The following is a 24,986-nucleotide window of genomic DNA, read 5'->3' as shown; positions in this document are numbered from 1 at the left end:
TCTTAGAAAAACATAGCAAACCAGAGGCTCCTCAGCATTTCTGTTTGCTAGTACCAGAGATGCTACTTTACCAGTTTCAGGAAGCTTAGACACCACATGCTGTAGAAAAAACTGTCCTTTGTCATAGCTGGGCATCAAATCTACAACCCTCAAAGTTTAAGTCTTGATTCTGTAAGTGGAGGAATCAAGTGCTTCACCTGGCAGGGAGAGAATATATCACACTGACACAGGGTTCAGAGGGATGTCTGAGGCAGGCTCCCCTTCTCCTTGTGCTGTGATTATAGCTTCTGCTCTGCAGTGTTTCTGGCCCTTCAGATCCAATAAGTAATACGTGTCTGAGAGGACAAAGGGAAATGTTTGCTCTGAAATAAACTAAGCTAAAAGCTTTTCAATTGAGAAATGCTGGGGATCAGAGTGAAGTACAGGAATTCGATGCTTCTGGGCTCTTTAGCATGCAGCAGTTTGAAGCTGCCACAGGGGCTGACAAATCCTTTTTACGGAATACCTGTAAGAAATACCCATACAATTGGACATGTCTGGGGCTGAAATTTACTCACGAAGGAGTCTGAACATTTGTTTTCTTTACTGAGGGCCTAATAAGACTTCTAAATACCTTTCCTAAGCTGCTCATTAACTACCTCTATTGTGCAGTGCTTTCCCCTCATTCATCCTCAGCTTTCCTCCCAGCAGTGCTCTGCACATGCAGGTCCTTCAGCAGATTCAAAGCGTCATGTCATCCCTGTGCAAAAGCCACCAACTTGCCCAGTGCTGCTACACCAAGCTCCTCTTCTGATTCAGCCAGGAAAGAGGAGAGGAAGGCGAGCAATAGAGGGCAAAGGGGGAACAGCACAGAATGAAATGAGACTGGGGCAGAAGCTGGGACAGCATGGTGTGAAGCACCAAAGGGTGGAATGAGATGTTTAAAGAGGGCAGGATTATCACAGGGGAGAAGAGGTTAACAGCGGGCTTTTGAGGAGAAGCTTGGTGGAGCCATGGGCTGCCTGGAAGAAAGTCACTGGCCAGTGTAGAGGTTCCAGGTCTCCTGGCCCACATGCCAGAAGTTCCCCAAGGATTCTTAGCTGGGATGGTATTGCATTCAGATTTGATTTACTTGCATTAGGAGGCCACATCAAGGCTACAAATATATTTGGATAAAAGTATTGGTGTTCAGGGAACTGCAGCTATAGTAAAAAGTAATTCTGTCAAAACAGAAAGGAATTGTTACTAAAAAATAATGACTGTGGAAACCCGGGCTCTGTTTAGTTATGTTTCGTGTACAGAAAACACATACTTGAAGTATGCAGGGTTACTCTGTGCATTAAGATACCCCTACACTTGAATATGTACAGGTTTAAGAGCCTGTATGGTAAGTACGGATGTTAAATCTGTAAAACTGTTCTTACAGTGGAAACAAAACAAAGTCACCCTCCAAAACATGAGTCAAAGAAAACCAACATTTTTATTATGCTTATTTCAGGGAGAAGGAATTTGGCTGGGGAAGAAATAATGCACCACACACACTTTATTGACTTTTCAATGCTCTTCTCTTTTTAGACAGTTTTAACAAATTAAGCTCAGGCTGTGTCTCCATAGTGGGTATTTCCATATCAGCAATAATGACATTGGCCTATTTGCTTCTATCTGAATTTACCTATGCCATTCTTTTACTATCAGTTACATTTGTAACTATGCATTTTGTTACCCTGTGGTGTTTTATACTGCATTTTATACTGCAATGCTGTAACATTAAATTCTTTAAAACACTTTAAAAATTATCTCCTCAAAATAACTACAGGTAAGTAAATAATTTAAAGTAATATCCTTCCGAAAAATTGCATGGATGAGCTTTGCAAATTTTTCAGAACCTTTCGGAGTTTGCAAGAAGTGACATAATGAAAATATTTGAATTAAGATATTTTAATGTTCAATATGTTTGAAATTCATTTGAAGAATATATTTTTCTTTCTAGGTAAAAGCACCACCATTTGAAAACCAAAACAAAGCATAGGCTGAAAAATGCCAAGCACCCTTTCATTTTCTAAGCTACTCTGTGTTATTTTAATGTCTGCTCCCATTGACTGTAGAAAGCATTATAGTCCCCAGTAATACTCTTCAAAATTTTAAGTTGATTTAGAGCCAAATATAGAATCATGGAATCATAGAAGGGTTTGGGTTGGAAGGGACCTTAAAGGTCATGCAGTTCCAACTCCTCTGCCATGGGCAGGGACACCTTCCACTAGATCAGGTTGCTCTATCATTCAGTTCTGTTCTTTAAAGCATCTATACTTTTGCTTAATAATTTGGTTACCTTCTTAGAGCATCATTTCATTAAAATGTAATGGACTTGATGGAAAGCCAGAGTGCAGGTGGTATAACCTGGTGTGAGATCGTATATGCTGTTTCTGCTGAAAATATTCTGTCCTTCCTACTGCTTTTATCTGGAACTTTTATTTGATATATGCAATCAGGAAACAGACTGCATAATCTTACCTCCCTTAACAGGGAGGTCTTTGGCAATGTGCTTTACAGTTACTAAGTTGTGTCCTTGCTGGAGCAAAGCCTACAGCTTGCCTTTTACGGCATGACTCTCAAATCCTCCAAAAAATGATTATGTGAACCACCCACCCTGGCAGTGCTGAAACTTTTTCTCTCCACTATGACACAAGCAAGATGATTATAAACTATTAGTGAATTAACTGCTGTGTAGTATGCAAAGAGCTCTCAGAATACAAAGTAATGTGACTTTATATGGCTTGATTCTGCTTCCCCATCACACAATCAATAGCAGCTTCACTGCTGAATTTGCAGAGAGCCAGACTGGCCCAATAAATGCTGAATAGTGTTATTAGTGAATGAACAGATGATAAAGGAACCCTGCCAACACTGTGCAAGCAATCTGCCTGGGGGATGGGGGAAAGAACCAATGATTAATAGGAGGGGGCTCAATCATCTGGATCAGCAGAGCGATGGGTGTTCGGTAGCGCTACACCAGCTTAGGCTGGCTGAGGATCTGGTCCATAGAAAATTTAATTTGGGGGATGAAGCAAACCAAAGAGCTATATTGTACACTGACAAGGCAATAAAAGACAAGAGTTTAAAATGGATTTAGGGTGCAGTTGGGCTTTTTATAAAATAAGGGGATTGACTGAGAAGGACAAAACAAGGAGACAGAGTTGAGAGAAACTGGAATCGAAGTTGAGCTTAATAACAATTTGCTGTCCCTCAATTAATTATTATGAAGTTAAAGGTAACAATCAGCTTTTGCTGTTTCTGGTTTAGAATTAAGCAATCACACTGAATTAAGCAGTTACTGTTATAGCACAGGGAATTGACTGCATTGCTGTTCTATCAGAAATTGCATAAAGCTGCTTCCAGCAAAACAGGATTAACTCTTCCATGCCATTATTAAGATATCAGTTAAATCATACTTTCTGATAGTAACATACAATATTTTACTATTGTCTGTACATCTTACACATTAGCAGGGTGACACTGTGATCTGCCATTCAGGCCTTCATTGCTACTTTATCAGATTGGCAAGCTAGTAGTTAGCTCTGTAGCTGTACTTGGAAGTAGTACATCTTTTTATCATCATTTTCCCTTTTACTGCCCGTTATTAAGGCTAAGATACAAATGTGTGTCTAGAAACAAATGGCTTAAAATAAAGGGTCAAATTTTCAAGGCTGAAGCTTGAACTGTATATGGTTTATTTATTAGTATTTTTTAACACCAAGCAAAATATTTCTTCCTCTTTGGGAGCGTTTTCCACAGGAGGAATCTAGAAACAGCAACTGAAAAAAATGAGTGTGCTGCAACTACTCTGCAGCATTCAGAAGAGAGCTCATAAAAAGATTCCAAAAAGAAAGACCTGTGGGATTCCAAAGGCTTGCTTATGCTGTCTCTAAAGGATGCAGAAGGAGAAGATGCTGAAGCAGAGAAGAGGCAGGGGGACAATGGCATGATTGGCATGTTAGAGAAGCAAACAGCAGTTCCAACAAGCTTAGGCAAGGCCTGGACCACCCAACCAAATGCAGGACCTTGTGGGGAAGAAGCTGCATAGTTACACAAATGTTAATGGAAAGAGGAGACAGAAGTTCTTGGTTCTACTCTGAGAGGTAGCATATAAAAAACCCCTCATAGTTCCCAAATAAATCAAGGACTGCATAGCAGGTAAAGGGAAGGTCTGAGTTATTCTGAGGCACTGTGAGTGCTCTGAATGGGGCAACACAAAATTCTCTGCTTGTAATTACATGAAACTAATGACCACCAGCTTTGTGGAGACTTACCAACAGTATACCTCCGAAAATGTAATTCTTTAATTTTATGCCCTAGTTATGTTGGTTTAGGTTAGTATCTATTGAGGGCAACCCAACAGAACTCCCTTGAATACACTGTTTAATTAAGCTGTTGAGACACAGTTAAATAATTAAAATGAAAATTATTGCTTGGAATTCAGTTTCTGGAACAGCTATATTGTCCAACACACAGAATTTTCTTTCATAGTCCTTTCTCATGCTCCATACTATTTCTGAAGATCAGTAGTTTTACTGAGCCCCTAACTGCTGAGCATCATCACACAGGAGTTGACTGCTAAAATATAAAGCTGAATTTCTTCCCTAGGCCATGTAGTATGTTGGAACAACAATGTGAATTCTCTTCTTGCCTTGAAGAAGAACATACTCAGCAGCTTAAAAGCCTTTACAGGGTAGAATTTCAATGTCCTAGTGGTTAATACTTAACATAGGAAATTGCACTAGCAAGTGTCATTGAAGAATTCCTACTACAGGCACAACACAGCTGCAGGGTTACCTTTATTTTATCAAGATGTATTCACATTGTGAAAAACGAATAGCTACAAACAAAATGAAAGTAATTTTTATCTTCTCAAGATCACGGGTAGGCAGGAGGATGCATCTGAGTAGTTGAAAGTGCACACGAGAAATAATGCAGTACTTCCTTTTGGAAAACAGGAAACCATTTTAACTGTTTTTTTGTTGGGTTTTTTTTTGTTTGTTTTGCCATTGCAAAGATGGCACAGCAAACGAAAGCACCCTCTCTAAAGTGTCTTACTATTGAATAGATCCTGGGGAAATCCACCATGTAGCAAAGGAGAAAGAAATACTGCACAGTGTAAAAACAGTTTGCCACAGCTTCTTTTAAAACAATGCATCACATGCCTCGTTGTGGTAATAGCGCGGTACTGCACTGCATTGGCTTAGATTTTATCCATTAAAAGAAAAAAAGAATCACAACTAAGGGGCCCAGTCTGGGAAACTGTTGTTGGAAATGTTCCCTGCTACTTCATCTTCCTACCTCTCAAAAGTGGTGTACATTAGTAACCTTTGCTTTCAGTAGCAAGGATGGGCTGGAGAGATGCAGATACTCAGAGTGAAGTGGGGTATAAAATGGCTGCAGGAATAGCTGAAATAATTCAGAACTGAACCAGATGTGGAGTGGCAGGGGGAAAGTTGAGTAGAAGCAGAAACAACATACAGAACATAGACATAGGTGTAATTATTACACAGAAACTTCAAATGGCTGTAACAGCATTTGGAGCATTAAAAAAAGTCATGACGATGAACCGGATTCTGCATTATACCAGTGCCTCTTGCTGTTGAAAGGCTGATGAATGAAGTACTGAGTGAAGAGGCTGGAGGAGGTGATCTCTCTAATGGAGAAAAAACAAGTAGTGTTTCAGGCAGAAGCTCCTGACAGAGAAGAATGTGTTAGCTAAAGATAAGTAAGGGTGATGTTGCAAATATAGATGAAACAGATGGATTTTTCCTCCAGATAATGGATATATAGGGAGCACTCAGAGGAGTCAATTTTTTTTCTGAGGTTAGGGAGCTAAAAAGACAGCTGGGGAGAGTAGAGCTTGGCAAACAATAAAAAATAAGCTTCAATGATTGTTCTGCATTTATGACAGAGCTGCAGAGCATTTGAGGAGAGATCCATCACCAGGCGACTGGTCCTTCAAGGTGAAAAAAGCCTAGTCTTCACAGTGCCATCATCACTGGCAGCTGTGAAAAAGGCTGTAGGGAGGCAAGATACAGCCCTTATAAGCTTCTGACCTTCCTAAAACAAGGGTGAAATAAAATCTGATGAACAGGAGGAAAGCTTGGGTAGGAAGATTTCATAGAGAAAGAAGATGTGATGATTTAAAAAGCAGTCAAATCAAGATCAGCTGAAGAGCTTTAGCTGAAGGGAATGGACCTCAGAAACAAGAAATGTATGCAACTGAACAGTGAAAGGAAAAAGCCACAGGTACAAAGTGTTTGTTTTGGCTTTGCATGACTCTGATTCACTTTGGAATTTCAAATGATTTTAGAAGCTCTTGAGGTTTCTGAAAGCCAGCACTCAAAGATATTGTAAGAACAGTGGTGTACCTGTCATCAGGAGAGGAGTGCCATAAATGTATGGCTTACAGGGAGAGGCAGTCACGTCCTTATTTTCTTTCTTTTTCGGTTCAAAATTTCTGCTAGGAAAATTCCCCAAAATGGAGACAGAAAGCCTATCACAGGGTGAACTAGCTATGTTGCCTTAAAGAATAGCTGAATACAGCTGTAATGAGCATTCTTTAATATTCCTGGATTGTGGAAACATGACATTTCAGCTGTACCTGTTCAAAAGACTTAAATCTGTTGACAAGTGATAGGTCAAGCATATAATCTTTAACAAACATTACTGTGTTGCTTCACATAACTATCATACACACCTCCAGAATCAGGCTACTTCTGAAGTGGGTGAAAAACTGGTGTTGTATTTCATAATCAGCCAGTATTTTGAGGCTCTGGTAGTTAGGATAGCAACGGGAAATAAATTTTCTGACTCCTAAAAGATTACCAGTTCCGATGGACCTCAGCAAGACCCAGAAATAATCCAGAATGTGAAGCTGTTTTCCTAACAGTGTGGACTTCAGCACTGGAATGAATGAGTGACTGCTACTCTGACTGTTGATGCAGCATACTGCAGATGTTTTGTCCATCAGGACATGGTCTGTGGAATTTTGCGGAATGAATGTAAGTGCTACACTGGCTTTCAGCAGATCTTAAAGTAGGAATACTTATAGTTTTTTGGCCCTCTGACCACATGGCTAGCATGGTGCAGAAGAAGAGCCAACCCTTGTTAACAGTGACACAGTCTGGGTCTCCTGCTCAGACCTGTGTCTGATCACACTGTTGTCTTTATTCAGTTCTGTAGATGTTTATGTATGTGTTGTTATTTTAGGTATCCTGCCTTGCAGTCAAGCACTTCATAAACATTTCAGAGGAAGAATCTCAGGTCTCGAACCCTGCAAAATTCCTGGTAAAGACTTGTCTCTGGGGCCTGGTCCATGAGCTGGCTAATTGGCATTACGCATCCCTTATGCATCCCATAAGGTGACTCATAAATCAGTCTCAAGCTGACAATAGTGGGGGCAGGTGTTGATATTTTGCATCTTGGACAGTCTGTGTCCAAGCTAACAGACAGTTAGATCATTATTATGGAGTGAAAATATGGAATTCAAGCCTGGTTTTGTCAGCAATCAATACCAACATCAGCATTCAAAATAAAAAAATCAAAATGTGCCCTCAACCTTTACCTGCTTTGTCTGGGGTTACCTGTCTGCTCCCTGGGTGTGTGATAAAGCACAAACACATCATCTCGAATAATTTGAGAACTTATAGAACTGCAATCATTGACCACCTGCATTTCAGAATTTGCACTTTAGGCCACTTTTCTCACAGCTGCAAGTACACAGAGCATAGAATAATAGAATATTTAGGGTTGGAACTGACATTCATTTCCTATTTGGGATTTTTCTGAGATGAGAGAGCTATTATGGCCCATCTTTAAGGGATGATGCAGTGCTGCAGTATGAGCAGGGCTTCAGAGGTGTGTGTTTGGATTCCTCTACTGTACAGGTTCTTTTCAGTGGGTCTGTGGGTAGGGGTGTAGGAACATTCATGGGTAGTCTAGAAAGGTCAATGCCCTAACCAGACTTACCAAGTCACCTTGATCAAATCCAGAAAGCTCAGAAGTAGTTTTGAACATTGTTCCAGCAAAGTTCTTGGATATTGTTAGGTTCTGTCCCAGAAGAAGCAGAAGGTACCACTGCTTATCCAGGAGAAGAACCTGCAACAGTCTCACATCAAAGAAAAGTGGCTATGTGCAATGTAACTCACATTCAAAGCATTATAATACTATTTTGAGGAGTCTTCAAGATTTGAGTATTTGAAAAATATAAAAGCGTAGGTAATCTGTGGAAGAGCATGCTGCAGTTTACACTTGAAATGCAAGATATACTGAGGCCAGCCAAGATATGATTGTTGCTTTTTTTTTGCCTAAAAAGGCCCACTTTTGAGGATGGGAGAATAAGGTGATGGTGGATGTTACTGTATTTCCAAAGTGTGAGGTTATTTGTATCTTAATTTGAGGTCCTGATGAGGCTATTCCCTTAGGGGAATGTGCATGATCTTAGTGGATATTTTCCTTAAAGTTGCCATTGGATTCTTAGAACATTATGTCAAGAAGAATTACAATCAGTGCTTGCTTACTGAAGATTTTTAACGGCATTTCTTGAATTTTTCTAATCTTGAAATACAAATTCCTGCATCAGAAACATAGAATAGTGCATCTTTAAGTCACATCCCTTGTATGTTGTTTTCTGAAAATGTATGAATGACAGTTCAAGGTTATACATCATTGACATGGATTAAATGGCAACATTTATTAGAAGCAAGAAAGTCAAACCAGATGTAATGGGAATCCTCATCTGCTTCCACTAAAACTGAAACACAATCTAGTTGTGATGTTAATTTGAATAGCTGCCTGTGAACCATATTTCAGATTTTAAAAACAATGGTAAATCCTGAATTTGAAGTCTGGATAATTTAGTATCTGGATTCTGCTTCTCCTCTCACAACTGCAAACCCAGTGAAGAGGAGTTAATGTCATTATTTAACACATATACACATATAATTATACTTTTACAAAAAGTCTATAGGGTTTGCTTCTTTGTTTCTGGGGGCTATTTAATTTGGGATAAAAACATGTTTGATACACAAATTTTGTTTCTGAAGTCTCCTGCTTTGTACATAGTAATAACACATAAAATAGTCCCATTCTTTCCAGTTTATATTTACTAAGACAACTAATGTATTATTTTATTTTTTTTGCCTTCCCCCTCCCCAAAATCTTTTGCTGTGTACGCGAATTCTGGGTTACATTTGATCCATTTATCTTTGCAGGCTGCCCTCAAAATAATCCAAATAAAATTTGTTCCATTGCTTTTTACGGTTCCTCTTGCTTCCCTACCCCACCTACTCTAGGTCTCTTAATATTTCCACTCTCAGGGTCTTTTCTGCACCCTTTTCAAGCGGAGTAAGGACTGAAGTTGAAGGGGAGTTTACTGCAACATAACTGGTATTCTACTACAATACACACATAGACACTTATTTCTGGCTCATTAGCTAGTACCTAAAGGTCTGATCCTGTGCATAGAGGATATCCTCTTTCTTGACTTGAAATTCAGTAACCATAAGGTAGGGTTTGTCAGAGGCCATCAGTATTGCTAACCCTGGTAGAACATCTGATTATCTTTAGCTGAGAGACTACAGACATTTGGAATACCTTCTACAGAAACAGTGATGTTATTAACACCAGACCTATAGAATACAGAGCCAAATCTGGAGCTTATGCTGAGGTAGATTAGAATAAAAAACCACACAAAATCCCAACCCCCAAACCAAACAGCCTTCACTTTCCTTTTGTTTGTTTCAAGTGCAAGTAGGCTGGGTTTATACTTTCAATTATATTGTTACATAATGCAAAACTCCTTCCTGTGCATTCTCTTTTCAATCTTTAACTCTTATATCTTTCTCCCTTTTTCTCTAGTTCATCTGTTTTTTTTTTTCTCTAACTATTGTATTTGCTAGCATACAGAACAAGCCTGCATAGCAGGAAGCCTCTTGCCTTCCTGCCTTTCCACACTCTAACCTCACATCCTCACTTCCCAAGTCTGCTCTACCCTAGTCTGCTTTGCATTTCTAGATAGATTTGGGTCCTGTCCAGCTGAACAACTTCAGATGCTTTGTAGAAAGTGGGGAGCTGCTGCCCAAACCCTGCTAAGCCATACTTAGCAGCCAGCTGCTCAATGGCACTTCCACCCTACTGGGGATGCTGCCTTCCATTGCTTGTGGCAAATTCGCTGGCACTCAGAAGCTGCCACTTCCAGAGGTGCAAGCAAGACACTGAGGTTTCCCAAGCTCAATGGGAATAGCTGGTCAAGCTTGCAGCACACAGTCTTGAGCCTGAATATTAAATGACATTCCTACATAGAGGCTGTTTTCCAAGCTAAATAACTTGAAAAGCCTCATTGTACACAGGGGTATGGATACTTCAATGAAAACAAGTGACAGAGATCGCAGGGTGAAGTGAAAGCTCAATAAAATATTTCAGGCTACCTGCATGGTGAAGGGGTGCATGTATGCTGTTCCTGCTAGAAAAGAATCTAACAAATCCAACATTTCCTTTTGCTTGCCTTAAATCAATAGGCTTGTGGTGCTATTCCTTAGAGTCAACAAACATGCCAGGAAAAATCTGTTTCCAGGCTGACTGCTCTTTCTCAGAACTACCCATAAGTGCTGGGGGGGATGGAAAGTGGGCTGCTGGGCTGCAGAGGTGCTTAAGGGAAGAATTTGCCAGCCAAAGAGAATTGCAGAGTTGGAAGCGTGGAGAGGCCTTCAGCTTCCAGTTTTTCCAGAGTTCTTGCTGAAAATGTCTAATTCATTTAATGAGAAAAGCAATATCCTAAACCAAACGATCTAATGTTCTTCTCTCTCCTCCTCTCCCAGTCCTTTTTAATATCATGATGGAGGCTGAGCATAATGTATTCTTATCCTAATGCTTTTTGCTTTAATGCTGGATTGATGTGTTGCTCTAAGGAAAGAAGAAAATGTATGTCATCTGTAAATAAAGGCAATGCACAACCAACACGGGCAGACAAAGGTGGTACATTCTTGTAGTCTCAAGGCACTCACAGAAACTTTCTTTCATCTAGGAAAATGCTTTTACATAGTTAGCAAAACAGTCTTACTAGCAAGCTGTTCTTCAAGGATCTCAAATAACAACCAGAAGGTTTTCATATGCACATAGACAGGCTATATTCTGCCATAATGTCTACAGAGAAATCTGGTGATTTTTACCTTCCTGCCACACTGTAGTGCTTTATGGGAAAACCTCAGTAAGGAATACGTATTTGAGCAGTAAGGCTTTCCCACCAGAGCCTGTCTGTGCCAAACATCTTCCTTCCTTAACTGCAGCCTGTTCTCCTGGGTTAGGATAGCTGCTCAGAAGCTGTTCTCCTCTAGGCTGGGAAGAAGATCACCTGGTTGAACAGAGACTTTGACTGGAACTCAGGAAAAAAGAGTTTATGACCTTTGGAAGAAGGAGCAGGCAACTCACTAGGACTACAAGGATGTCAGGAGGTTCTGAAGGGAGAAAATTAGAGGGGGCAAAGCTCAACTAGAAATTAATCTGGCTACTGCTATTAAAGACAATAAAAATTGTTTCTATAAATACATCAGCAACAAAAGGACTAAGGAGACTCTCCATCCTTTACTGAATGCAGCGGGGAAAGTAGTGACAAAGGATGAAGAAAAGGCTGAGGTACTTAATGCCTTCTTTGTCTCTGTCTTTAATAGTAAGACCAGTTGTTCTCAGGGTACCCCGGTCCCTGAGCTGGAAGATAGGGATGGGGAGCTGGTTGAGGACCCCATAGTCCAAGGAGAATTGGCCAGTGACCCACTAGATCAGTTAGACACATGTAAGTCTGTGGGGCTGGATGGAATCCACCCAAGGGTACTGAGGAAGCTGTCAAAAGTGCTCACTGAGTTCCTTTCAATCATTTACCAGCAGTCCCGCCTAACTGGGGAGGTCCCAGTTGACTAGAGGATATCAGGATCTGGGATGCTAAAGGCCTGTCAGTCTGACCTTGGTGCTGGGAAGGTTATGAAGCTGATCATCTTGAGTGCCATAATGTGGCACATAAAACACCTGCTTATTGGGCCCAGTCAGTATGCATTTATGAAAGGTATGTACTGCTTGACTAACCTGATCTCCTTCTATGACTAGGTGACCTGCTCAGTGGATGAGGGAAAGGCTGTGGATGTTGTCTACGTAGACTTTTGTGAAGCCTTTGACACCATTTCCCACAGCATTCTGCTGAAGAAACTGGATGCTCATGGCTTAGATGGGTGCACTCTTTGCTGGGTAAAAAAAAACTGGCTGGATGGCCAAGCCCAAAGCATGGTGGTGAATAGAATTAAATCCAGTTGGCAGCTGGTGACAAGAGGTGTTCCCCAGGGCTCAGTACTGGAGCTGGTTCTGTTTAATACCTTTACTGATGATCTGGATGAGGGGATCAAGTGCACCATCAGCAAGTTTGCAACCCCCAGGTTGGCTGGGGCTGTTGATCTGCTGGAGGAAGGCCAGGCAGAGGGATCTGTACAGGATGGATCAATGGGCTGAGGCCAATTGCACAACGTTCAACAAGGCTCAGTGCCAGATCCCGCACTTGGGCCAAAGTATCCCCATACAATGCTACAAGCCTGGGGAGGAGTGGCTGAAAGCTGTCCAGTGGAAAAGGACCTGGGGGTATTGATTGATGGCTGCTGAACATGAGCCAGCTTGTGCCCAGGCAGCCAAGAAGTTTAACAGCATCCTGGCCTGTATCAGCAATAGTGTGGTCAGCAGGTCCAGGAAGTGATTTTTCCTATGTACTCAGTACTGGTGAGGCTGCACCTCAAATACTGTGTTCGGTTCTGGGCCCCTTACTACGGTGTTAGTATTGAGGTGCTGGAGCAGGTCCAAAGAAGGATAGTGAAGCTGGAGAAGGGCCTAGAGAGCAAGTCCTATGAGGAGTAGCTGACTGATCTGTGGTTGTTTATCTGGGAGGAAAGGAGGATCAGGGGAGACCTTATCACTCTCTACAACCCCCATGAAAGGAAGTTGTTGCAAGGAGGGTATTGGTCTCTTTTCCCAAGCAACAAATGGTAGGGTAAGAGGAAGCAGGCTGAAGCTGCACCAGGGAAAGTTTTGATTGGATATTAGGAAAAGATTTTTCACCAAAATGGTTGTCAAGCACGGGAACAGGCTGCCCAGGGAAGTGGTTGAGTCACCATCCCTGGAGATATTTAAAAGATGTGTAGATGTGGCTTTAGGGACATGGTTTAGAGGTGGACTTGGCAGTGCTAGGTTAACAGTTGGACTCAATGATCTTAAAGGTCTTTTCCAGCCTTAATGATTTTATGATCCTTTTGTATGATTCTGTGATTTTGCCTTCCTATTCCAATGGAATTACAGAAAAGAGAAGTGTCTTGATCTAAATCCTTAAATCAAGGATATTGCTGAACTGATCTGAAGCAGTACACAGTGGCACTGATTTACCTGGATCATTACCAGAATCACAATCTTCACAGTTTTAGGTCTTGGAATAAAATTCTACTTCATATGTCTGCCAATATGTGTCTGGCATATTTCTGTCCTGTTCCTAGCTGTGTCTGGCAGTTGCTATCAGCTTCATTTATCAAGCACTTAAGTGTTCTACAAATAAAAAAAAAATTAAAAAAGGTGATATAATAGCTATTTATTTTTCTTATCAATAATACGTTAGTTCAGTTATAGCAAAAACACAAGTTTATTGAACTAAAGGAATTGCATTACTGTAAATCATTAAACACTTACTTCTTTCACAAACCACTGGCAAAAGGCAGGGCCAATCCACTCTCTTGCATGAATCCCACAATCTATCCAGACAGCTTTCTTGTAGGGCCGTGATCTTTTACCTAACTTCAAGTGTGAATATTCATAGAAATATCAATAGATCTCAAGTCATTAGTGAAACACAGTAACAAGAAATTAATAGAATATTAGAAACACTAAACCTTTTTGGATTTCATCATATAAAGGAACACAAATATATTGTTTTCTAAAGTATGGCCGTGATCATGACAGGCACGTATGCCAACATCATGAAGATACTCTGTGGCAAAAAAAAAATGACAGTAAAAGCGAGATCTGTCATTTCCTCTTTTATGAGAAATGATATCCTCAAATATCACAGAGCAGGGTGAGGGAAAACAGTGCTGCAGAAATAGCCTGATACAGAATCAAATTTTCATGACTCCACAACAACAGATGGAAAAAAAAGTACGTTCATAGTTTTTTGGGGGGTTTTGTTTGTTTTGTAACTTGCTGACATGCTCTTATTTGTGGTCCTAATAATGTAAGTTGAGAGCACACAGCCTTGTCAGTAGCTAAAGAGGAGCCTATGTAGCACATGCTGAGAAGGGCTCCAGAGTCTTCTGGGGTCTGTCTCCAGCAAAATGCTTTCCAAATTGTCTATAAACACAAAACTTTTCAATTCCCTTAAATCCAAATCCTGCTAATTGAACTTGTCCTGTAATCTGTCTCCACGCATATCCAATACAAGTAAACAGGATTTGGCTTTTAGTTTTCTAGCTTTTTGTGCTTTAAAGATGATGCTCACAGAGATACCTGGATCTTAGCAACCCATTCTTAGTAAACACAGCTAACCTCAGTCTCCAGCGTAGTGCTATAACATAAGTAACAAAGTATCTGTCCCTGATTACAGGTTTTAGTCTGGTTAATAACTGTTTAATCTTTACCTTGAGTACAAACAGTGGTCTCCCTTCATAGGATTTTCCAACAGAGAACATGTGAACAAGATCTGAATGAGTTTTATTCAGGTGATACATCCAATCCTGAATCTGCAAATACAGAAGTGAAAGCATTGCTTCAATCTTCGCATTTAATGGGAAGCAACTGTAACACATTTATTAATCTCAGCTCTCAGTTCTCTGTATGTTTTGGGGGTTTCCTGTAATTTTTCTTTTTGTCTTTGTTTGGTTTTGTTTGCACACTTGAAGTATTACTGGACTTTCATAGCTCTGTTGACAGAGGTTGGATGCAGCCCTCAGTCACAGGGTATTTTTTTCCCATTTTTTTGTTGGAAGTATTTTATTGTTGAAATGAAATAGCTGTCTGTAAAAATCTGAGGATGAGGCTGATCTGCCATCCACAATAAATATTAATGGAATGAAGGAAGAAGATCCCTGAGTTTGCCTGCCAGGAAATACAATGGCAAAGAGATTGACCTGAAGAATTTAATACTACCTGCAGTATTTGATGCACAGGCACCAGATCTCATTTTGGTGCAGCATCCTTCATGCTCTGCCTAGCCACTTTGTTTTGATGCAGACTGAAACTGTGTATGTAAGCACTCTGAAATCAACAGAAATTATTTACCCAGCTATCATACATGCTGGTATCCCTTGTACATGATTCTGTATCAAAGTGGGTTTCTTTTGGGCCTCTTGTGCAAATACTTTGTCACTTGCTCATATGTCTTACTTAAACGACTCGGTGAGACTAATCACTCAATGAAATCTCTTATTCCATAAGAGTAAAGGGTTTAATTTAAAAAGAAAACTCAGAATCTGTCAAAGATAGTTACATGTAAATATAAGCCTTGAATACAAATATCAAAATATATATATATTTTCATGAAGGTGCTTATTTTTGAAGAATAAACATTTAGAACACTTCTGAAGATGAACAGGTAACCATAATTTGAAGAGAGTGAAATCTTAGCCTCATTAGAAAACAACAGTGTAGTGGACAAGAGGAACAATATGTATTTTTACGTACTTCTTCCAGGGAGTGATACACTTCATAATTATACTCAGGCAGGGATCTTCGATTCCTGTGTGACCTCAGTCCAGTCTGGTTTTCTACTGCTTCTTGTAAGTCTGATATTAGAATCCTAGATAAAAAAGACAATGGCATTACTGAAAAGCTAGTAGAACACACAGGCTAAAGCAGAACAACAATCACATTTAGAAGAAATATAGGAGTAGTAAAACCATTCTGACATTACTTCATCTGTTATATTTTGACAACAGAGTGCTTCAGGCTTATTTTAATATATGCTGCTACATAAATACTACAGCTGCTTTGAAATGTAACAAAGACTTCAAAAACCACAATGAGCTTGTTAAGTGAATAAAACAGAAAGATGTAAATAACATGGCCAATGCAAAGGAGAAGCTGCTTTCATTTGTTTATGGAGCAGCATTTGATCTCTTCTTTTATAATCCAGTTATACCAAGTAATCATGGATCTTCAAAAATTGATTTCAGAACCATTAAAAATCTTTTTAAGCTTAGAAAAACATGCACATACTTTCTTTTGGGAGTTATTGTACTGGCATGGAACATTACATATGCCTACAAGTTATAGAGGCACAACAAAAAAATTAAGAACTCAGCAGTATTATTGTTTTGTCTGAAACACAACAAACAGCAACAAAAAATCTTTTTTTTGTGTGTTTTTATGTGGTTTGTTATCTGCTCTGCAATAGTTGCTTGCCAGTTGTTTTAAAATAACTCAGGAAAAACATGAATCAATACTAATGAAAATTAAATCTGCCTGCAATAAAAAGTGAGAGGTTCTTTGCATTAAGAGCAAAATGCAGAAGCAGTGGTGTAAGCTGAAAACTTTCCAGTTTTATGATAAAAATACAATAATATAGAAAACATCAAAAAAGAATAATATTGAAAAAGTTGGAGCATCTATCTTTTCCATTATATATTGGCAGGAGCTGGTAGTATTGTCACTGACATCAGTAACAACATCACTGTACAATGACATCTCTGTAAAACTGTGAGTCATCCATGTATACCACCTTCTCCTACAGCATGGCAATGTGCAATCACTATACCATCATTCCTGCAAAACGGTGGCCACATTCAACCTTTTAAAATTCTATAGGCATTAGCTGTAATGACTGAAAAAAGATGGAAGGAAACTGTGTTAACTTTAATCCTAACTTTGCTGTGCAGCAGATGCCTCAAATAGGTCTATCTACATACAATATCAAAGTAAAGGTTATACCCATCTTCAAATGTATTAGTGAAGTGATTGTATAATTAGGAATTACGTTGTTCTACATCTACATCTACCAGTTTCATTAATCAGACTAAGGGCTTATAGCCTTGACTTGCTATACACTCTAAGACCAGTACTGTAAAGCATTTAAGCCTGTAGTTAGGTTAAAGCAGTGGTTTTATTCAAGTCATTGGGATGTTTAGTATGTTAAGAAGAGACTTGCCTGCTTTGCTCTGTTCTGATTAATATAAGTACCTACCAGGATCAAGCTCTGTTTGTTCACTTTTACAGTAACAGATTTAATTGTACAGCTCCTGATTGTTTATGTGCCTGTACTCCAAATGAGATTTGATAATCTTAAATGACTGTGTACTGTTTGTGCTTGTAACACAAAGGCTCTTAAGTCACTCAGGCCCTAATACAACCTAAGTGGCTTCATTGCCAGAGAACTTACAACTGAGGCAACTTGGTGGAATAAGAGCTTATCTAATTCTTGGCTCGTTTGCATGACCATTTTCTTGTCCTGAAGTCAAACACTGGGACAGATAATCCTGTCCTACAGGCAAGAGCTGGTCACCTTGTTCATTATTAGGGCTTCTTAATGCTCCCTTGTATTTGAAAATTTGTCACAATGTAGGTGTCAGCCTGAAGTTTTGCATGGCGTGTGCCTCACCTTTTCCAGCTCCCAAAGGGATGCAGCAATTTAACTCACTTTCAAATATTGTGTGAAAAATAAAAAACATTTTTTAAACATGTGAAAAAAAACCATGAGAAAAGGAGCTGTCTGAAACCCTGCCCAGCACCTCAGTCCCTTGGCTGTGGAGCTGTACTCTGGCTCAGGGCTGTGGTCCCATCCTGGCTGTGCAGGGGACATGGCTGTGCAGAGCCATCCCAGCAGCCCTTCTCCTGCCATTACCTGACCAATAGTTATTGCTGCTCTCATGGTAAATCCTCCCTGCTCTTGTGGAGTTACAGATCCTATGGGGTTTATCAGGACAAGCACATGCCCATCTGAGGCTTTGCAGGGTTTTGCTCCTGGTGGCTGAGACCCAGTGTACAAGGAGTCTGAAACGGGCAGTGGGGAGACGAAGGAAATCAAAGAAACAGTCTGGAGTTGACAAAATGCTGCCCAGGTTCCTTCTGAGCACAAACATCTTGTGCAGCAAATGTCAGAGAGGAAATTTTCCCTGTGGAAAATAAATGTAATGTTCTAGTATTTGTGGCACTCTGTTTCAGGTAAACTGCGGAGATCCTTTGGTCTCACAGCTCTTGCCCTTGCACAAGCTGCTCTGCAACTTAAGTAAAGGTCTTTAAGTACAGCGAGTGTCTGTAACACATATAAAATCACCTTCTGTCATTTCATTAAAGGTGATTACTGTGAGCAGGAACAGAAGCAGACATGACCACAAATGCTGGGGCACAGCAATTAAGGGACACTTCTTTTTATAAGCACAAGAAAACAATTACAGAAATTCCCATCTTATTTTTAAACACAAATAAAACCAAAGCAGTGTTGCACCCACATGAAATTCTCTCTGAATTTCAGCTACTGGGCATGCATAATTAACTTCCTTATGTCTGTTTTTGTGTTTTTAGAATGAAGAAATAATAAGAGACCACTGTCATAATAAAAATGGAATTCTGATAATACATATAATATAAAATGTGATTCATGCTATCCTTTCCTCACCGAGACATAAGTATAAATAGCCTCACGTAGGGCTTTATTCAGCAAATGTTTGAGAATTCAAATAACTCATCAGTTGATTGTTCAGATGCTTAGGCATTTCATTGAAAAGGCTTTAATGACAAGATCATTACTCTTGTCTAGTATATCATATTGATAAATATGAGATCATAAATATGCTCCAAAACTGTCATGAAAGCTTTTAAGAAATGGTATAAATTATATGTGATCCTTAGAGTGTATTTATTCTGTATGACTTGTGTTGGGTTATGAGAAATGGAGGTTTTAAAGAGAACTAGTACATTCCTTTATAATTCATGAAGAAGGCTCGCCTCTGCATTAGCAGAGGCACACTTGTAAACAAACCTTGTTCCTGTTAAATACAGAGAGAGGCAAAGCAGTCTGTACAGTTAGTAATTACTATCTCTCTCTTAACATATATGATTTCATATACATTGAAAACGCTTCAACTTGATTCAGAAGGAGGACATTTCATGAAAACTGCCCGCCTGTGGGAGATTTTCTGCTCTCCCATTAAAATGGTTGCTTTCTTGGCAATGTCCAGCAGTCTATCAGTCTAATTGCTATGATGTGGAATGTATTCTCGGGTGCGCTTGGCATGGTAGTTGCAGACCTGCCTTGGAGGCCAGATCTCTGGGCAAGGCAAAGAAAACAAAGCACAGGCTTACGTGTACTGGATGTTTGCTTGCTGGAGGTAGGGCAGAAGTCCTCGGGATGTGTTCTGCGGTACTCGCACGTCGGTGACAGTACCTTCAATGATGTGGAAGGGGCTGCTGGGCTGCCACAAGTCCACCTGTAGTGCAGGAACCAACCTGTAATTCATATGCATTCAGTGTAGGTGGGGAAATTCAGAAGATGGAACGCTTGAAGCTTTGTAGGCAAGTACTCTGGGCATAGTACAGACAATAGAACTGTATTGGATGGTCCAGCTCAACATCTATTCTAATGGAGCAGATTTTGAGAAATGACTTTGTCCAGTTTACCACAACTCTCATAGGAGATTTGCCAATGTGAAGAGAGAACATTCTCAGGAATGTGCCTCCTCAAACAGCTTGAAACAAAAGCTTCCTCCAGCTCCATGCATCTCTTCAAACTACTATACATTTCCTATGTATTACCTCATAGGGATTCCATGAGTCTTTGTATTTCACAAGGTATTTCATATGTTCGCTAGGGCAGGAAAAGAAAAGAACACTAAAGGGAGGTATACATCAGTGCTGTTTGCAAAGTCTACCAAAATTTTCTTCTTGATAATGAGGACATCAGAGGTAAGTAGTAGAAGGGCACCAGCACTATGAAGGAAGCGGTGACCTACACAATAATTTTACATGAAATGTCAAAATAACAGGATTAAGATAATAAAATTATTTTAATCTTGTAAAAAAACAAGAACTACTAAATGATACCACAATTATAAATGTGCTATATATACCTGTGCATACCTAAAGGATGCTTCTTGTCCATTTTTACCTTCTTTTGTTATTAAATTTGAAATACATTTGGAGTTTTTAGCCCAAAATATGAATTTTCAAGAAATCAAGAAAATTTGCAAAAAGGGACTTGAAACTCTGTGTTCTGCACCCTGTAGCAAGATACTGTCATACTGCTCAGCTGCACCAACAACAGATGCATGTAGTGATCAACACAGGTGAGAATTCGTCCTTAGTGTGAGGAGAGTGGGGAGAACACAAGTTAACAAACCTCTCCCCAGAGCTGCTGGATAGTCTCAGGGGACAATGGAAACAAGCCTCAGCAACAACCTCTGTACCAATGTGACAAATACGCATGTCAAGATCCCCAGATCTCAAAAATATGTAAGTTTGTGAGCTGAATACAAAGAGGGGAATTGAAAGGGACTACTATGTCCCTGTAGTTCTTACAGAGAATTTAAAAAGGAATTAATACTTGATAAACATCTTTTAAAATTTATTGCAATGAGCTGTGCTAGGCTGCATTGATGAAAGTCATGATACAGCTCCTGAATGTCCCTTCCTTCCTTGCTTTCCAGATTTCTGAAGAGCTTTTTATCATCTATATTTTAACAGATTCTGGCTTCTTCTTTGCGCTACAAGCTATTTAGAAAATATCTAATGCATTTTGCTTGGTCTTGCTACGAACCTCACTTGAAGAGAGTACAATCTTGCAGCAGGGGTTTAATTCCTACTATTCCTCAAATCACCCTGAGTAGTAATATTCTGATTACCAAGAAAACATGAGGCTGAACTTGATGCTACCTCTTCAAGCAGTAGTCACTTCAGTCCAGTTAATCCAATAAAATGCCTGCTGCTTTGAAAGACCACAAGCCCTGAAATGCAGGAACAGCCTCTTTCTGCCAAAAGCCCTCTTTGTTTCACACTGCCACAATATGGTCTGTAGACCCATGTGATAGTGGTGGGTGGGCACAGTGTCTTTTGAAGTCTAACACCAGGACTGGCAAAGTTCACAAGGCTTGTGAAGCTGACACCAGGTATGACAGATGGTCAGTAGAAACTGAACTCATGATATAATGGTGCTAAATGCTGCATATAAATAAAGATTCTCTCACTGTGCTAGCACCTTATGTTTGTTTGTTAGTTTATCTATCTATCTATCTAACATTCCCCTCTAATTCAGCATGGTTGATTTCATACATGGTGAACTAGAATTGTGTATTTAACTTCCGAGGTTTATTCCTAAAATACACATCACAGAGGGTATATTTGTCGCTCTTGGAGTAACAGCGTGTCAATCAGCTGAGTTTGAGCCACCTTTATAAAAATAACAACAAATTGTTATACACAAGCTAAGAGCAACTGAAGTGTTTTCTGGTCAATGGCAATATCTAATCACACAAAATTGAAAATAGAAATTATAAAATTGAAAAAAATATAATCGTGGTTGAGATACACCTGAAAGTTGTCTTTGTCCTTGGCAGCTCTTCAGGATTAATGTTGGGAAATTGGAGGGGGTAAACCAACCAGTATTCACCCTATTGGTCTCAAGATCACAAGCTCTTTCATTTCTGCAGTGTTATAACTGCCCCTCACATTACTGCCTGCAAGGGAATACCAAAAGCAGAAGAAATCTTCTTTTAACTTGTAATGAAGTCAGGAGTCTATTGCACACTGCTATTGTTTGTTGGCGAAAATGCAATATTTCACTCCTGGCATTGTCCTGGAAGTGAGACAAAAAAAAAAAAATATCCCATTTTTAGAATGCAAATTGCTCCTCTTCAGCTCAGTTTCCTATTTGGATAATTTGGTTTTATTTGACTCCTACTTCTTATCCTCTGCAATGTAAATGAAGCATTCAGTGCTCATCTGGCAGATGTTACCTGTGCTGTCCAGAGCACCACTTCAGTGGCTGACTTAATTTTGCTTTATAAAGCATATAACAAGAAACACATTTCTCCAGCAGACATGTTATTTATATTGCAGCTTTCAGCTTCTACTTGGCATGATAGAGACAGCGCATGAAATCTGAAAACTGGAAGATGGATTTCAGAGCAGACATGTTGGGACTGAGCAAGTCCAACTATTCTTTACTCACTGTCAGCTTTAGGAGATTTCATCACTCCATATCCCATAGGTACTGAGGGTTTCATTGGGGTCATCACTCTTCTTTCAGCTTTATTCCTCTGGCAAGCATGCCTTGCATTTCCATCTTGTGCTCCACTGGCTAGTGACTGGTAGTGATATGAATTGTTCTCCTATCCTCTTTATGATGGGGTGTTGTTATTGCCTCACATTACACATTGCTTGTTATATAGCAGTATGGATGGTGTACCAGTCAGAGCCAAACAACATTATGTGCTTGTGTGGGTGGTGGGATTTGCTAGGTGAGGGGAAGATTCTCCAGCTACAAGAGGAACAGATGCAGAAATCCTACAGAACCCCCTGAACACAGAGACAAATATTTCAGCCTCAGAATTTTACCTGGTATCTTGAGGCTAGAGGAGAAGCTATGCTTTAGAGTATGTCTGCAAACCTAAGTATATTTATCTCCCTTTCGAAACCCTCTCCTTTGCATGTCTTTTCTTATCTGTTAGGCAGCAGGTTGCCCTTAGAGGGTCTTGGGCTGTTTTAAGCCTCTGGACTATAAGCAAAGGTCCAGGCAGGACTTTTCAGTAGGCTCACACTTGGGATCTGGTGACCAATTACTTGGTGCTTGCTGCTGCACTCTGGTGTGACTTCAGATACCAGCTCTCAGGGATAGAGCTGGATACGCAGATGCCCAGAGAATGCTCTTTCCCAGAATCTCACTGGAGGCGTGAGCATCCTTACTTGCTTTCTATAAGAAGAAATTGTATGTAAAAGCATAGAGATAGATCTCTTTTCCTAGAGGATTTAAGCACATTATTGCTTTATTTAACAAAAAGGTATAATTAATAATTGTGACTACATAGTAAGCATTCTTTTTTAACTGTGCATTCTTTTGTAACTGTACATTCTTTTTTCAGTCTCACTGAGCCCATAGGGATTCAATCTATGCTTAGAAAAGAACCCAAAGGACTGTTTTCCTTGTAGGCAGTCTCTTTTTAAACTGAGATGTTAAAGGCAGCTCAAGAATATAAATGTATCAGCTCTTACCTGGACAACTTCCAAGCTACAGAAACCCTGAAGTCATTAGTCATGTCTCAAGCTTTTGGTCAGTATGGTGATGAAATGTCAGCACAGGGCAAAGGGACAAATATTTTAGAAGATTCTGGTGCTCAGCTAAGAGAATTCAGAATTTCTTCCTAAATTAAAAGTGATGAAGATAATTTTGCAAGAATACAAACATTTCATTGCTGTACGCCTACATATCACAAACGATGTACACAAAGCTCTGTTGCCCTGCCAAGACAGAAACCAGACCAGGGAGTTATTTTCTTCACTAGTTCCAGGTTTTCCTCCAGTTTGTTCTGTGCCTGTGGAAAGGGAGCCTGGGAAGTAAGCAGTCTTGTTTTTTTTTTTTCCCAAGGAATACATCCATGGCTGCATAAATCCCATAGTCCTTTTTCTTCTATTCAAATCACTGAAAGAAATCCCTGTTTCTTTTAGACCACCGGCCTTAGCCTGGCTCATACTTTGTAATTAAAGCCATTTTCCCGGGCAGCTGCCTCCAGTTGTTCCTCACTCCTCTTTTGTAAACAGGTGTTTAATTTCTTCTTCCATTTAGCCTGAAAGGAAGATGCTTACCCCTCTCATCAGGTCTGTGATTATATATCAATCAAAAGAGATGATTGATGCCTGTCATTGAAAATAACTAGAATAATTCTGCCATGATTTACACTCAGTATCTGGACAAAATTGTTTATATGATTTATCTGTGTTATAGTCCATGAAGACAGCAAATTTGTTATGCTTTATTACCTGGCAATTCCAGTTTATATACTTACTGAGTTGTATAGAGCAATACATGCGTCACAGCTGGCCTTGTCCTTAACATCACTGTAAACGGATTTCTTTGAGAAATTCTGTCAGCTATAAAGTTCAGAATAAAATCATTGTTATGATGCTATCAGCTGAAATGGCTTGGCATTTCTGAGGGTCTTGTAAAAGGGAATGGACAGTCAATAGTGTAAGCAGTGGTCCTCTTTGCTCATGGGCTCTATCAGCATGTCATAGACTCTCTCAGGATGTCATAGGCTCTCTCAGGACATACGGGTTTTCCATTTACATTCGTATGCTTGTGTATAAACACATAAACACCCTAAGCATATCATTGGATATATTTTCAGTTAGAAATCTGATAATACAAGGTACAGAACAGGAGAAGCAGAAACTGCTGTACTCTCACTGATGTCAGAAGTCTGATTATAGGAGGCTTCATCACATTATATGCTCATATGCACATGTATAGTGTGCAACAGAATTTTAGGCTTCTGTTGGTACATTTGCAAAGAGAAGAATGAAGGAGGAATGATTCCTCTTGAATCTGACATTGGTGGATAATTATAGCTGTGATGTAGTTCACCTGGAAAGTGTAGAATGGCTCCCCTCTAATGTCTTCACTCTTGCAAATGTTTTCAGGACCAGGACTGATTTCATCCTCACTTGCTCCTGCCCATTAAGTTCCTTAATTGGCAGTCCTGACTGCAAATCTCCTTCAGCTGCCCTTTATGTGCAACAGCATGGTCCAGTGGCAATTAAGTGTGGGATTCCCTGTGCTTTCTAGAAGGACTTCCAAGGTAGTCCTAGCTGGTGGTGCAAAGTAATTTAAGTTTCTGATTGAGCACACTAGACATTTAATTGGCTCTAACTTTTCAGTATTTATTTGCTTTTCAGTGGGCTGGTGAGAGTAATTGTGCCAATAAATCAAGATTGATTCATGGGATTGCAGCAGCCATAACACTGGCAGGAACAGA

General features: G+C 39.8%; 1 protein-coding gene across 1 annotated transcript in view; it reads right to left on the bottom strand.

The window, feature by feature from the left end:
• The window catches only part of CPA6 (carboxypeptidase A6), an 89,718-nt gene that overhangs the window by 12,059 nt on the left and 52,673 nt on the right, over positions 1-24,986 (bottom strand). Inside the window, exons 4-7 of the mRNA XM_034062811.1 lie at positions 19,327-19,451; positions 15,712-15,826; positions 14,670-14,771; positions 13,726-13,830 (exon numbers count right to left, since the gene is read on the bottom strand). Coding sequence (XP_033918702.1) covers positions 13,726-13,830; positions 14,670-14,771; positions 15,712-15,826; positions 19,327-19,451 — 447 coding nt within the window. The remainder of the gene's footprint in view (positions 1-13,725; positions 13,831-14,669; positions 14,772-15,711; positions 15,827-19,326; positions 19,452-24,986) is intronic.

Source organism: Melopsittacus undulatus, chromosome 1 (assembly GCF_012275295.1).
Source record: "Melopsittacus undulatus isolate bMelUnd1 chromosome 1, bMelUnd1.mat.Z, whole genome shotgun sequence".
Lineage (NCBI taxonomy): Eukaryota > Metazoa > Chordata > Aves > Psittaciformes > Psittaculidae > Melopsittacus > Melopsittacus undulatus.
The sequence above is the reverse complement of the archived record's forward strand: the minus strand, read 5'-3'. Positions and strand labels throughout refer to the sequence as shown.